Genomic DNA, 14,252 nt, shown 5'->3' on the forward strand with positions numbered 1-14,252 from the left:
CGCTTTGAGATGTCTTCATTGACTTGAAAAATCGTACATAAATGCAGACCATTTAACATTTACCATGCTAAAGTTCCAAGTATTGCCCACCCCTCATATGGACTCATCAGACCGCAGCACAACTTCCCATCACTCCATTGTTGATAAACTGGTCCAAAGGTTTTCACTCACCTTTATAGACATGGGGATGAAAAACAGGAGTTCCAGCACCTAAAGTCCATCTGCCTTGGCAGGGGTGAACGCAATGCTGAGGAAGATCGCCGTAGCCGCCGCTTCAAAGCCTCACGTGGAGATCCGGCAGAACGGCCAGAAGTTCTACATCAAGACCTCCACCACAGTCCGCACCACAGAGATAAACTTCCACGTCGGCGAGGAGTTCGGCGAGGAGACCGTAGATGGGAGAAAGTGTAAGGTAATCCAGATCACATGATCAAGACCAATGTATTAAAAGACAAATCGAGATGTTCTTGCAGTGGTGGGCCATCAGGGCATGCAAAGCCTTCTCTGCTTACCTAAAAAATATCAGAATCATGTGATTTGAATTATGAATTGTTGGCCTGGAGAGGGATGGGCGCCACCAGGCTGTACTTGCCCAAGACACACCACAGGAAATGGTGCCACTATGACCCGTGTGGTTAAGGGATCTAACTAACCAACGCGTCTTGTGAAAATGCGCTGCTGTGCCATTAAATCAGCTTCCAGTTGCTTCACCTTTTCACAGGTTTTGTTTCCAGTTAGCTTTTTGTAGTCAGGATGTTTCATCTGGCAGTGGCTCATGATAATATATTCTTTTTACCAACAGCCACAGTCTCTTGGCAAATTAGACACACTCAATGGTTTCTGTGAAAAACTACCCCAATTTCCACTTGTCCTGGAAGCGGCGGCCCCCTCAGTCAACTTTCCTTTTTTTATTTACAGTCACAATGTCAGAAATGGAGTTGGCTAAAATTTTGAACAATTTTTATTGACACTTTTAACAGCAGTTCAACACATTCACAATTTCATTATATCATATTCTAACAATATGAAGTTTGAACAATTTTTATCGACACTTTTAACAGCAATTAAACACATTTACAATTTCAATACATCATATTCAAACAATATGAGGTTTGGGGTTTTTAAGGGTTATTGATCTATCTTCGTTATTCATTATCCATTATCCGTTATCGGTCAGTTCATAATACGCTACAAAGCCTAGGAGCCGGCACACTTACTCTCAGCCAAAAGGCCAAGCTAAGGTCCTAGCCCTAAAGCCTGCTGCGATCATTGCGAATGCACCGTTCCCGGAGGTACTGCAATACCGGGCCGATGCGTGGAGTGGACAGAGCAAGCTCATATTCCATCTCCGAAATGCAAAAATCAAAGATAGTGACTTCATAGAAAGTACACAAAAGGCCAAGCTAAGCCAAAAGGCAAAAGTTAAGGTCCTGGCTTTGAACAATTTCTATGGTGGCCAAAAGGCTACTGCTATCATCTTGTGAAATGGTACAAATACAAATTTATCTTATACTGCAGTCAACATGACTGGCGGGCCACATATTTTTGGACAGAGGCCACTGGCCAGTAAAAATTTGATCACGGGCCGTAAAGAGGCCCCGGGTCTGATTTTTCACACGCCTGATCACATTTCAGCCATTAGTTGTTGCTAGACTCAGAAATCTACCCAGACACCTTTACACAAAATCCAAAAGGCCATGAACCATATTAAACTTACAGAGAGCTGGTGGTTTAGCCAATCAGATTGCGAGTCGGCGTCTAAGCGCCTGCTAGCAGGCCTTGGGAAATGTCACCGATATCATAAAATATGCCTGGCTATGGGACGGAAATCTTTCAGAGTGATCGAGCCAACAACCGCTTAACCTGTACAAGGAAATACGTATTTTGTTGATTTAATAACAACAGGTCGGACAAATCCGGCGCTTCCAAGCCTTTCGCAAGCGGGAAAAGGTTTTGTATGATACTTTCAGCCTAGAGGTAAGATCTTAAGCCCGAGCCTGAGGGCCTTAAATGTCAATCATTGCATTCGGGTCGGGCCGACCTTTTTATACAGTCTTGTTTAACTTCGATTGAGTTTCAAAAGACTTTACATGTCTCGCGTTCAAGGTGGCCTTATCGCTCAGAACCCTATCGCCAGCTCCCTGACCCCGCTCAGTGACGTCCGGCAACATCAGACCCTGAGACCCGGGTGTCGGATCAAATTACCTCCCCAACACCTGAGTCCTCACAAATAATAGGACATTTTATTTTTAAGTGTTGGCTCATAGAGCCGGTTGATTTGCGGACGAAACGTCAATAAACCAGACTGGAGCTGAAGGCCTAGGTGTAAAATGCACGGCCCACCACTGTGTTCCTGCAAGGCAAAACCAGCATGCTATAACAGTCAGTGACTAGAAGACAAAAGTTAATTGATGAACGCATCCCTTCACAGAGTCTGGCAACTTGGGAGACAGAAAACAAACTGTACTGCAATCAGACTCTGCTGAGTAGCACAGGACCAAAGACTTTCTGGACCAGAGAGCTCAGAGGGGATGAACTCATCCTGGTTGGTATTCTTTTTCAAACACTGTTTTGTTTACATGTTCAAATGGATCAGTGAATGAGCCCCAATTGAAAAGACGGTGGAAGCAGGTTCAGATCAGAATTTGATTTCATTTAACAATGTTTCCCCACGAGGTACCGAGAAGTAACGCAAACAAAACTGATAAGTTCACTCTCATCGACAATTATACATGTCTAATTATCTTTTTAATTGCGCTGGCAGTAAACACATTAACAAAACGTTTTAAGTGAGTAAAAAAGCTGGGAATGAACCAAGAACCAAAACAACAGGTGAGAGGGGAGAACAGCTACTGGACTAGTCCTAGGATTGATGAGTGGTAAAATTACCGTATTTTCCGCACTATATGGCGCACCATGTTATAAGGCGCACCTTCAATGAATGATATATTTTAAAACTTATGCCATACATAAGACGCACCCCATTATAAGGCGCTATAAGTGCATGCTGGTTTAAGATCAGGTAATTGTGCAATTTTGTAATTGTAATCCTGTGCAGTCCTTCGAAACATTTTTGGGATTAAGGGCTATTTACGGTAAATAAATGTGACGACTTGACTACAGTAGAGAATGTAGTTACTTTATGCAACCTCTAGATGTTGCCACGCTCAAGGGAATGTCAACAAAATATTCAAAAAGGTCAAACTTTATTAACAAACAAGCTTTCCACAACTCCATTCACTCCCAAAATAAATAAACAGCCGTTTTATTATTTTCTCTGAGGTAAAGCATTTTCGTGACACATCTTTGAACAACATCGACATATCATTTTATTTTTTGTCCATTTAGTCAACACGCAAAGAAAAAAACGTCTGATACTGTTATTTTAAATGAAACGTTAGTGCAATCGCAATAAAGTGACACTCGTAATGTGCAAAAACAACGAGTGCAAAGCAATAACATAATAACTGTAAAATGTAAAACGTAAACACACAAAAGAAAAACAAAGATCACTCTATAAGCTCCTCATCGACGAATCCCTCGAATTCTTCTTCTGCTGTGTTCGAATTGACCATATCTCAGTGAATGGGCCATCCAACACGTCCGGTGTTTTTGTGCCAGCGCTGTTGCCTTCATACGTATAGTTATCGTACTGACACTTCTGCTTGCCGCTCTTTGTTGAACAACCCACTGTTCAAGTGTCTCCTCTAACTCTGGCCATCTTGCTTTATTGCCACGGAAACTTTGTTGAGTTTTCCTTACTTGGCGGAGCTTATCTTCATCCTTTCTCCACTTCCGTACCATCGATTCATTTAAGTTTAACTCTCTCGCTGCCGCTCTATTGCCGTGTTGTGCTGCGTGACTGATCGCTTTGAGTTTAAACTCGGCGTTGTACGCGTGTCTCTTAACAGGAGCCATTTTCTTATACAAATGCACGTATGAAAGAGAATCTCGCTCTCTCTCTCTCTCTCTCTCAAACGTGACATTCTGAATAATTCTGCGTTTGTTTAAGGTAAATTGTGCTTTACATCTTCACCAGTCATAACCCTGGATTCAGACAAATACTGTATTTGTTGAATATGAATTAAGCAGTTTAATGGGGTAGCCATTTTGCCACTTAGTAAACAAATACAACACGAGCCCCGGCAACAACCAATCGTTTAATATTTCCCAGTATGCACAGCGCGAAAAATGGAGTCGGCGGCTGTTTCTCGTAGTTGCGAGACCTTGCGAATTTAATATTGAGCCATATATAAGGCGCACTGTGTTATAAGGCGCATGGTCAGCTTTTGAAAAAAAACAAGACTTTTAGGTGCGCCTTATAGTGCGGAAAATACGGTAATTGAGGAAACACCACAGTCAAAATTAATTCAAACCAAAAAAACGGCATTTTAAAGAACAATGACAAGACAATAAGACAACGCTTAACATAAATTATAGTAAAAGAATACTCTTATTGGGTTTAAAGTGGATGAGAAATTCTAAATTTGGTCAATCTTGGTTTACTTACGCCGTTTTTTTTCTATTTTAGCTTGATGACCGGTCAATTCCAGTTAACAACCCATTATGAGTCACAATCAGTGTTCCCTCTAAGCTGCGCGCGTGCGCAATTGCGCACTGCTCGCACATTCTCTGCGCACGAGAAAATCTAGCCAGCGCACAAAAATGAGGGCTCAAAATTACTAATTAAGAAGCGACTTAAGTCAAAGTTACAGCGCATGAAGGTAAAAATACACGGGTTCCCCTGACGTTGTGTCCTAAATGCGGTATTTTGAAGTCGAGTCAGAGTAGAACGAAGTTGAGTAAAGTCAGTAGAGTTTGTCGAGAACCGGCTTCTTCGGCTCGGCTCACTAAAAGAAACCGGCTCTTTCGGGTCCTAAACGGCTCTTCGGGTTGTTTTTTCTTTTTTAATCCCAACATGACCAACTATTACGTAAAATTATGCACAAAATGACTTAAACGAATGGGGGAATAGAACAAAAAAAAAATACCAAAATGAAAAAGTAGTGAAAAGCTGAGAAAAAAGAAACAAAAGGAAGAGATAAAAAGAAGAAAAAAATTAGAAAAAAGCCAGAAAAAACAAAAGACATGTAAGAAAAAAGTAAATAGAGAAGAAAAAGAAAAAAGTAACAGCTCGGAAAAAATAAACACAATGATATATTTTTTAAAGGAATTTAAAAAAAGTAGAAAAAAAACACGGAAAAAAGAAGAAAAAGTTTGTGTTGCATTCAAATAATTTCCAATTCTATCAAGTGAATCTTGTTGCCAACATTGTACTTCCACGAAAAAATGTGATTAAGTACAGTTCTGTATCTTACAACTGACTAAATAAGCCCCCCAAAATGTAATATCATGTGACAAAATATATCAGGAAATAAAAAGAAATGGATATCTTGTAAAAGAATTGTAAGAACAAAGGACGTTTGTAGGCCGTACAACCTTTGCAATCGTACATGAGTCAATTCATTCAAAAGAGAAAAATCATTTTGCATTGCCGGAAACTCAGCAAAATGTAACTTGATGTCAAGTTTTGGACATGTTTGATAATGACTTTGTTGCCACACTCGGGATTATGGTTGCTCACTGTTGTTTCAAGCATTGCTCACCGACTTTGTGTGAACGCTCAGACCCGTGGAAAATTACAGGGAACATTGGTCGCAATATTCACATTACTAAAATCATATCAGTGCCCATAAATCATCAGTAATACACATTAAATAATTTAATATTGTCCTGTTTAGGTGTAGCATGTAGCAAATGCTTAGTTAGGGTAGTCATCTCTGTGAATGAACTGGCATATGAGAGCAGACTATTTTGCAGAATACTGTACATAGATTTGTTTCACGCTTCAGCCATTTTTTGTATTTTAAAGTTTTAAGCCATCGTTCATTTAAACAGCAGCCTCCTGCCATCTCGTTCAAAAGAACCTGTCCAATTGGGAACGATCCGTAGACCATAATGTTTCACATGATGCCATACAAACTAACGCCAGCTGCCGTTACTCAGAAGAAAAAATGCAATGGCAAAGCGAAGCCACTAGAGAGCAGCGTTGGCATCAGTTTTAAGCAGACCTGTTTAGTTTTTCTTTATCTAATGCACAGGTGTCAAACAGGCGGCCCGCGGGCCAGATTAGGCCCGCTAAGGGATTGAATCTGACCCGCGAGACAACACTCAGAGAAGCGCAAGAGAAAAACGAGCTGCAGGTTGAATATATGTCAACTTGATGTTGCCAAAGCCAGGTTCCTCTCACAAAGACACTGTACTTGTATTTATTTCTCTCTCTCTCTCTCTCTCTCTTTTCCAGCCCTTTTCTCCCACTCTCTGTCTCTTCCACTCTCTGTGTCTCTCTTTTTCTCTTCCTTTGTTCCTCTTTGTCTCTTTCTCTCTGTCTTTTTAACTTCTTTTGCTCTAACTTCCTTTTTTCCTTTTCACTTTCTCTCTTCCTACCCTTCCTGCTTTCTTTTCTCTTTTCTCTCCTTCTGTCTTTCTATTTCTCTTTGGATTTCTTCCTTCCTCTCCCTTTCTTTTCCCCCTCTCTCACGACTTTTTATCTCTTTTGTTTCTCACGCTCTCCCTCTCTCTCTTTTTCTTTCTTTGGACTGCCCTCTCTCCTTTTCCCTCCCTCTTTATCTTTTATTTATCTCTCTTTTTCTTTGTTTGTTCTATCGTGTGGCCCCCCAAGTTAAAATGAGTTTGACACCCCTGATCTAATGCTTGGTCTTTCGAGTCAGACTGCAGAGAAAACATGGCACCCATTTCAAGCATTTACAAGTACCCATCATACTTTGAAAACACGACATTTACATTCAAGCATTTTGAAGGATTTTAGGCACCCGTACCAAACCTAATTATGTATATTTTTTCTCTTATGATGTACAGTATTTTCCGCACTATAGGGCGCACCGGGTTATAGGGCGCACCCCCAAAAAATAGTTTTTGGTCGTATATTTGACATACATAAGACGCACCGGATTATAAGGCGCTACAATGGGAACGTGGACAAAACAGTCAGATAGTTCAGTCCAACTTATTACCCCCTTAACATTCCCAAAGCTTGCAAAGACGCAAATACGTGTCTCAGACATGTACGGAAACAGTGTCTGTACGATGTCACCAATCACTCAAATGCATGGTTCCAAATATCATTCGGAAGGTTAAAGTCTTGGGATTCAAGAAATGCCAACCATTCTTTAGTTTCTATTTTCTTTTTTGCTCGCAACTTTACTGTGCATATGACAATAAACACTTGGAATTGAGTTTAATTTAAAAAAAGACCCATCACAGAAACATCGATATCACTCTGAAACAAGATACTGGGAAAATATATAGCTGGAGTAGCTCACCGAAGTCGTTGCGTTCAATAATAATGTGCAACCATGGTCCTCTTATATCCGTTAGTGTAGTAAATCCAGGGGAGTAAAATATTTACAAATACAGAATGGTAAAATATGTTTCCTCTATGCAGTAGACAACCACACTTGCTATTCATTCATCTTTTTCAGCCAATTGCAGGCTTTGTTGTGCCCCTTTAGCCTATGCGAGCCTGTAAATGATAAAAAGGATCCGCCCCCTTTACCTCCGAATAACTTTAGCAAATAGTTATCGATTCAAATGATGATTGACACATCTTTTTCGGCCATTTGCAGGGTTTGTTTTGCCCCTTTAGCCTATGCGAGCCTGTAAATGATAAAAAGGATCCGCCCCCCCTTACCTCCGAATAACTTTGGCCAATAGTGATCGATTTAAATGATGATTGACACATTTATTAGCCAATGAAACGCCGGTATATAAATCCCAGCATACACCGCGGACTACTTCGCCTTCGGGGGAAAATCTAGTCGGTGGCTGTTGCATTAGTTGCAAGACTTAATATTGATCCATATATAAGGCGCACTGTATTATAAGGCGCATGGTCAGCTTTTGAAAAAAATTAAGACTTTTAGGTGCATTTCAGGTGAATTGGCCGGTCCAAATTGTCCCTAGGTGTGAATGAGCGAATGAGTTGTCTGTCCCTGTGTGCCCTGCGATTGGCTGGCAACCAGTTCAGGGTGTCCCCTGCCCACTGCCCGATGATTGCTGGGATGGGCTCCAGCCCCCCCGCGACCCTACTGAGGATAAGCGGTACGGCTAATGAGATGAGGTGCGCCTTATAGTGCGGAAAATACGGTACTTGTTTTATACTTAAAATATAAAGAAAAACTCAAACCTAAAATAAGGAAGAAAAAAAAAAATTAAAGTGATGTTCGAAATAAGCTGAAATTCCTGTAATAGTGAAGTTGATTCATTTTTTTCTTTTCAGGGTAGAAGATTAATAGAACACAAAATACGTTAGATTAATTTGATAATGATTTAACTCACAACTCATCGATTAGTTGCTGCACATCCAAACGTGAAAGAAAGAGAAATAGAAGCAACGAAGATGAAGACTGGAAAAAAACAGGGAAAACATCTGGATGTGATGGGTTGGAGGCAGCGTCAACACATGGGACCGAGGCTGACACAATCTGTTGGAAACAAAACGTAACAAACAAAACCATCGTTAAGAAAAACTAATCGAACGGCATTTACCAGAAACGGTTGGGTTTCCCAATCCGATTCTGTTTCAGAAAGAAAAAAATACGATTGGCTTTCCTAGTCGACATCAGTGCCCAGAGGACCGAATGGACCAGATGGACGGCAAAGTCCAAGAAGGGGTGTGATAACAAACAAGTCGTTCTTTACCGACTGTGACCGACGATCAATCACATAAATATTTGTGAAGGGATGTCATTTGGATCAATGGCGTGTTTTCCGCAGTACGGAGTCTGTTTTTGTTCAAGATAAGGGTGTGTGTGTCCATGTGGAGTGTCGGACCGTAAAACGATAAGCTCATGGGGACTGATCACCGGGACCGAAACAAGCTAATTTTACGTTCGCATTCTAAGCTTTACCATGCAGATGGACGATAGAGGTAAAAATCATTTCATGCTGTATCGCGGTTTACTTATCGCAGTTATGCGGATTTTCATCGTGCGTTGTGTTTTGCATTCTAATTGAGGAAGATGCTTTCTATCGCCAACAAAGTTGGACTTTTTGACCCTCTAAACTTACTCTGGAGCTACATGCGGGTCTCTACTTCTACCTAGTGGCTCTTGGGCGCTTTTTCAAAAATATTTGATCGTGGAAAAATATATGGTTTCTTTTTGACAGAATCGGAAGGTGAATGTAGTTTTCCAAAATGTCCGTTGGATGCAGTGTTCTCTCTAAGCTGCGCGCGTGCGCAATTGCGCACTGACGCACATTCTCAGCGCACAAGAAAATCTAGCCAGCGCACAAAAATGAGGGCTCAAAATTAATAATTAATAAGCGACTCAAGTCAAAGTTACAGTGCATGAAGGTAAAAATACACAGGTGACGTTGTGTCCTAAATGCGGTATTTTGAAGTCAAGTCGAAGGAGAACGAAGTTGAGTAAAGTTAGTAGAGTTTGTCGGGGAACCGGCTTCTTCTGCTCAGCTCACTCAAAGGAACCGGCTCTTTCGGGTCCTAAACGGCTCTTCAGGTTGTTTTTGCTTCTTTAATCCCAACATGACCAAATATTATGTAAAATTATGCACAAAATGACTTAAAGAAAGGGGGGAATAGAAAAAAAAAAAGAAAAAAATACCACAATGAAAAAGTAGAGAAAAGCTGAGAAAAAAAGAAACAAAAGGAAGAGAAAAAAGAAGGAAAAATTTAGAAAAAAGCCAGAAAAAAAGAAAAGAAAGAAATGTAGGAAAAATGTAAATAGATAACAAAAAGAAAAAAGTAACAGCTCGGAAAAATGAACACAATGAGATTTTTTGAAAGGAATTTTTAAAAAAGTAGAAAAAAAACCATGGAAAAAAAGAAAAATAGTTGCATTCAAATAATTTCCAATTATATCAAGTAATTCTTGTTGCCAACATTGTACTTCCACTAAAAAATGTGATTAAGTACAGTTCTCTATCTTACAACCGACTAAATAAGCCCCCAAAATGTTAATATTATGCGACAAAATATATCAGGAAATTAAAAGAAACGGATATCTTGTGAAAGAATTGTAAGAACAAACGACATTTGTAGGCCTACAAACTTTGCAATAGTACATAAGTCAATTCAATCAAAAGAGAAAAATAATTTTGCATTGCTGGAAACTGTAACGTGATGTCAAGTTTTGGACATGTTTGATAATGATTTAGTTGCCACACTTGGGATTATGGTTGCTCACTGTTGTTTCAAGCGTTGCTCACCGACTTTGTGTGAATGCTCAGACCTGTGGAAAATGACAGGGAACATTGGTTGTATCATGTAAATTAGATTAATCCATACAGTTTTGTAAAAAAAAAAAAAACGCAAGATAATTTTTGGAATTATAATTTGACAGTTGTAGTGAAAATTGCTTTGAATTACATGTATTTGGATCAGCAGATGGTGCTCACAGTTTCCCACCTGATGATGGCACAGTGCCCTTTTCAAAAAAGAGCAAAAGAAAGAGGCAGAAAGGTGTTTGCGCCTTTCTTTTAAAGGCTTGATGATGCCAGTCACCGGAGGCGTGTCCTGTGATTTCCTTTGATACTTTTCGAAATAAAGTTCTCCAATCGGTTGATTATAATAATTGTTGATAACAGGTAAAATTTCACTTGGACACACAATGAAATAATGTATCTGGCATTATGCATAACACACATGCAAATCATTATTTTCTTGATTACAAATGAACACTTAGGGATTTCATATGATTTTTACACAGCTGGAGAGTCTGCTCACTTCCTGTGAATGAATTGTGGGAGAGAGAGAGAGTGGGAGAAAAGGGGTGAAAGAAAGAGAGACAGAGAGAGAGAGTGGGAGAAAAAAGGGGTGGAAGAGAGAGAGAGAGTGGGAGAAAAAGGGTGGAAGAGAGAGAGAGAGAGAGTGGGAGAAAAAGGGTGGAAGGGAGAGGGACAGAGATAGAGAGAGTGGGAGAAAAAGGGGTGGAAGAGAGAGAGAGTGGGAGAAAAAGGGGTGGAAGAGAGAGAGAGAGAGAGGGAGAAAAGGGGTGGAAGAGAGACAGAGAGTGGGAGAAAAGGGGTGGAAGAGAGAGAGAGAGAGAGAGAGAAAAGGGGTGGAAGAGAGAGGGACGGAGAGAGAGAGTGGGAGAAAAAGGGGTGGAAGAGAGAGAGAGAGAGAGAGAGAGAGAAAAGGGGTGGAAAAGAGAGAGACAGAGAGTGGGAGAAAAGGGGTGGAAGAGAGAGAGACAGAGAGAGAGAGAGACACACACAGAGACAGAGACGGAGACAGAGAGAGAGAAATCAAAGTACAGTGTCTTTGTTGGAGGCACCTGGCTTTGGCAACATCAAGTTGACCTATTCCAACCTGCAACTCGTTTTCCTCTTGCGCTTCTTTGAGCGTTGTCTCGCGGGCCGGATTCAATCCCTTAGCGGGCCTGATCTGGCCCGCGGGCCGCCTCTTTGACACCTGTGGTCTACACAGTCGAGGATTTATTTATTTATTTTTTTTTGGGGGGGGGGGGGGGGGGGAGAATGAGCTTTCAATATACAGTGGAACCTCGGTTTTCGAACGCCTCTCAGTTCGGACAAATCGGTGTTTGACCAAAAATTTTGAGAAATTCTTGCTTCGCTGTTCGGTCAAAAAATCGGAGTTCGAACGCTGGTACGCTAGGGTGCGATGCTGAGCTGCGTACGGGTGTTTTAGCCCCTAATTATGCCTCCGAAGAAGGTCGGTGCAAACAGGACAGGTGAAAAAAGACAAGTTGTTCGTCCAACTATTGCCTTTAAGAAAGACATATTAGCTAAATATGAAAGAGGTGTACGAATTTCCGATCTTGCTAGTGAATACAGCATGGCTAAATCTACTATCAGTACGATAGTAAAGAATAAAGGGGCTGTGAAATCGAGTGATGCGGCTAAGGAAGTTAGCGCTATAAGCAAGCAACTGCCGCAAGTTTTGGAAGAGGTTGAAAAACTTTTGATGATTTTTCTCTCCCCACCATCCACCACAAAGGTAAGAAATCCTATTCATAATCCTTTTTTTAATTTTTACACGTTCATGTTAGCGTAATCTTTCGTACGGAAGGTTACGCTAACGCGAACGTACGATTAGCCTGGGTTAGCTTCATGTTTTCGTTCATGTTAAACATTCAGGGTGTTGGAACGGATTAAAAGGATTTTACATTACTTTTAATGGCAAAAACGATTTTCGGTGATCGACCAAATCGGTTTTCGAACAGGGTTCTGGAACGGATTATGGTCGAGAACCGAGGTTCCACTGTACAGTTATTTTATTTGTTAAACAGCTCAATTGCTGGTTTTAGTTTCTGCAGATTTAGGTTTTTGCATGGAGTTTGCATGTTTTCCCCGGAGCTTGTGTGGTTTAAGCATTTGCTGGCTTTCAATGTTAACAACCATACAAAGGCTGAATTGCTGTAAATTTTATTAAGCAATCGTGATGAACTCTGCAGAGGAACCTCACTGCCCACCCAAACGATGAGTGGAGGACAGATGTTTAAATGTAGGGTAAAGTTAAATCAGGCATGAAAATCTCACTACCAGGAGAAATTCACCATTTTGTTATAAAAAGGGTGACTTACGTGATCAGAGGAAAAAATGTTTTATAAGGGGGTTTTGTGGGATTTCTCAGGGTGAATGTGGCATTGGAGGTGGTGCATTTGAATTCATATCAGTGTAGTTTGCACAGGCAGGAGTACTGTGTGTAACAGGCATTCCATTTGATCGCTTATTCATAGTACCAGAGACAAATGTTTGAGGATAGAGAAAACAAAGTAGTTTCGAAAGATAGAAATAAGCACAAAAAAAACACAAGGGCAACAAAACTTTGGTGTATGTGATAACTTATCAGGGCAGCATGGCGACGCGGTTAGCGCGTGTGCGGCACAGTTCTGAGGTCATGGGTTCAAATCCAGCAACCGACCTTCCTGTGCGGAGTTTGCATGTTCTTTCCGTGCTTGCGTGGGTTTCCTCCGGGCACTCCAGTTTCCTCCCACATTCCAAAAACATGCATGTCAGGTTAATTGGCCGGTCCAAATTGTCCCTAGGTGTGAATAAGCGAGCAAGTTGTCTGTCCCTGTGTGCCCTGCGACTGGCTGGCAACCAGTTCAGGGTGTCCCCTGTCCACTGATTGCTGGGATGGGCTCTAGCACCCCCGCGACCCTACTGAGGATAAGTGGGGCAGATAATGGATGAATAACTAATCAGATTTTGAAAGACATTAATGTGCATTAGCTCAGCAGGTAGAGTGCTCGTCTTGGGATCAAGCGGTCGCAGGTTTGATTCCTGGTTCCTCCGTGTTATATGTTGAAGTGTCCTTGGGCAAGACACTGAATCCCAAATAGGGTCATGGATGATGCTGCTATCGGTTAGTTAGTGTTTTCATTTCATTAGTGTGTATATAAATGCAGAACATTTACATTTAAACAAATTATTACCCTACCCCCTACCTAATGGCGCTGTGGTAAAGAAAGTTATAATTATTTTTATTATCATGATTAAGTATTATTGTCATAATTGGTATCATAAATGCTCTTTGAACTCAGTTGGGCATTGTTAATGCATTCGTTCGTCAAGGGTCCGTTTTTAGCCATTAAATAAGCTAATGCAGTCGAAAAAAGAGCTAGTTTTCATTTTTAACGTGTCTTCTTGGAGAGAGCTATACAATTTATAGAGAAGACGTTTAATTTTTAAAAATTGATGACACAAAAGCGACTTTAAGGTCACATTGCTCACAAACATTAGCTAAATGTCGAAAAGTCAACCGCCATCATTTGACAATTTAACTTCAGTTACCTTAAGTGGTTTCGCCATTTTTCTTCTATTCGATGTTTGTCAAAACGGGCGACTTTATTCCTTTATTTGTGAAATGAATAAAAACCATCCAACTACAATGAAAGTGACATTTTAAAAAAAGAATAGCATTTAGCGACGCGAGTGAGACGAGAGAATATATATTTAAAGTCAAAGCGCTTGTGCCAGTAAAGGCAAGTAGTGAAACCAGAGAACACGTGACCAAATCCTCCAATGAGAACTCATAAATTGCTACCCAGAGTTTATCGTCACCAAAATCCCGCATTTTTGCATCCAATAATTTAATTTTATTTTTGGTACAATACATTTGAATTTGAAATACCCTCAATTAAAAAGGAAAAAAAATAGTTTTGATTTACATAAGCTTTTCAGAACGGATATTGTGTTGCCGTTTCTGGCGTGAGCAGCCGCCACTAGGAGGCAGTATAATATAAACA

General features: G+C 40.6%; 1 protein-coding gene, 1 long non-coding RNA gene and 1 pseudogene across 2 annotated transcripts in view; 1 reads left to right on the plus strand and 2 right to left on the minus strand.

The window, feature by feature from the left end:
• LOC148366764 (cellular retinoic acid-binding protein 1) overlaps window positions 1-14,252 on the plus strand; it is a 31,317-nt gene that overhangs the window by 5,827 nt on the left and 11,238 nt on the right. Inside the window, exons 2-3 of the mRNA XM_088333561.1 lie at window positions 234-412; window positions 2,432-2,545. Coding sequence (XP_088189687.1) covers window positions 234-412; window positions 2,432-2,545 — 293 coding nt within the window. The remainder of the gene's footprint in view (window positions 1-233; window positions 413-2,431; window positions 2,546-14,252) is intronic.
• LOC148366765 (U2 spliceosomal RNA) lies at window positions 1,271-1,426 on the minus strand (annotated as a pseudogene).
• On the minus strand, window positions 8,334-13,999 carry LOC148366766 (uncharacterized). The gene is made up of 2 exons (XR_015850182.1): window positions 13,798-13,999; window positions 8,334-8,504 (listed from the first exon to the last, which is right to left on the minus strand). It is a non-coding gene; the product is annotated as an uncharacterized LOC148366766 (long non-coding RNA).

The sequence above is a fragment of the Urocampus carinirostris genome, chromosome 4, assembly GCF_059441175.1.
Source record: "Urocampus carinirostris isolate Australia breed hairy pipefish chromosome 4, RoL_Ucar_1.0, whole genome shotgun sequence".
Taxonomy (NCBI): Eukaryota; Metazoa; Chordata; class Actinopteri; order Syngnathiformes; family Syngnathidae; genus Urocampus; species Urocampus carinirostris.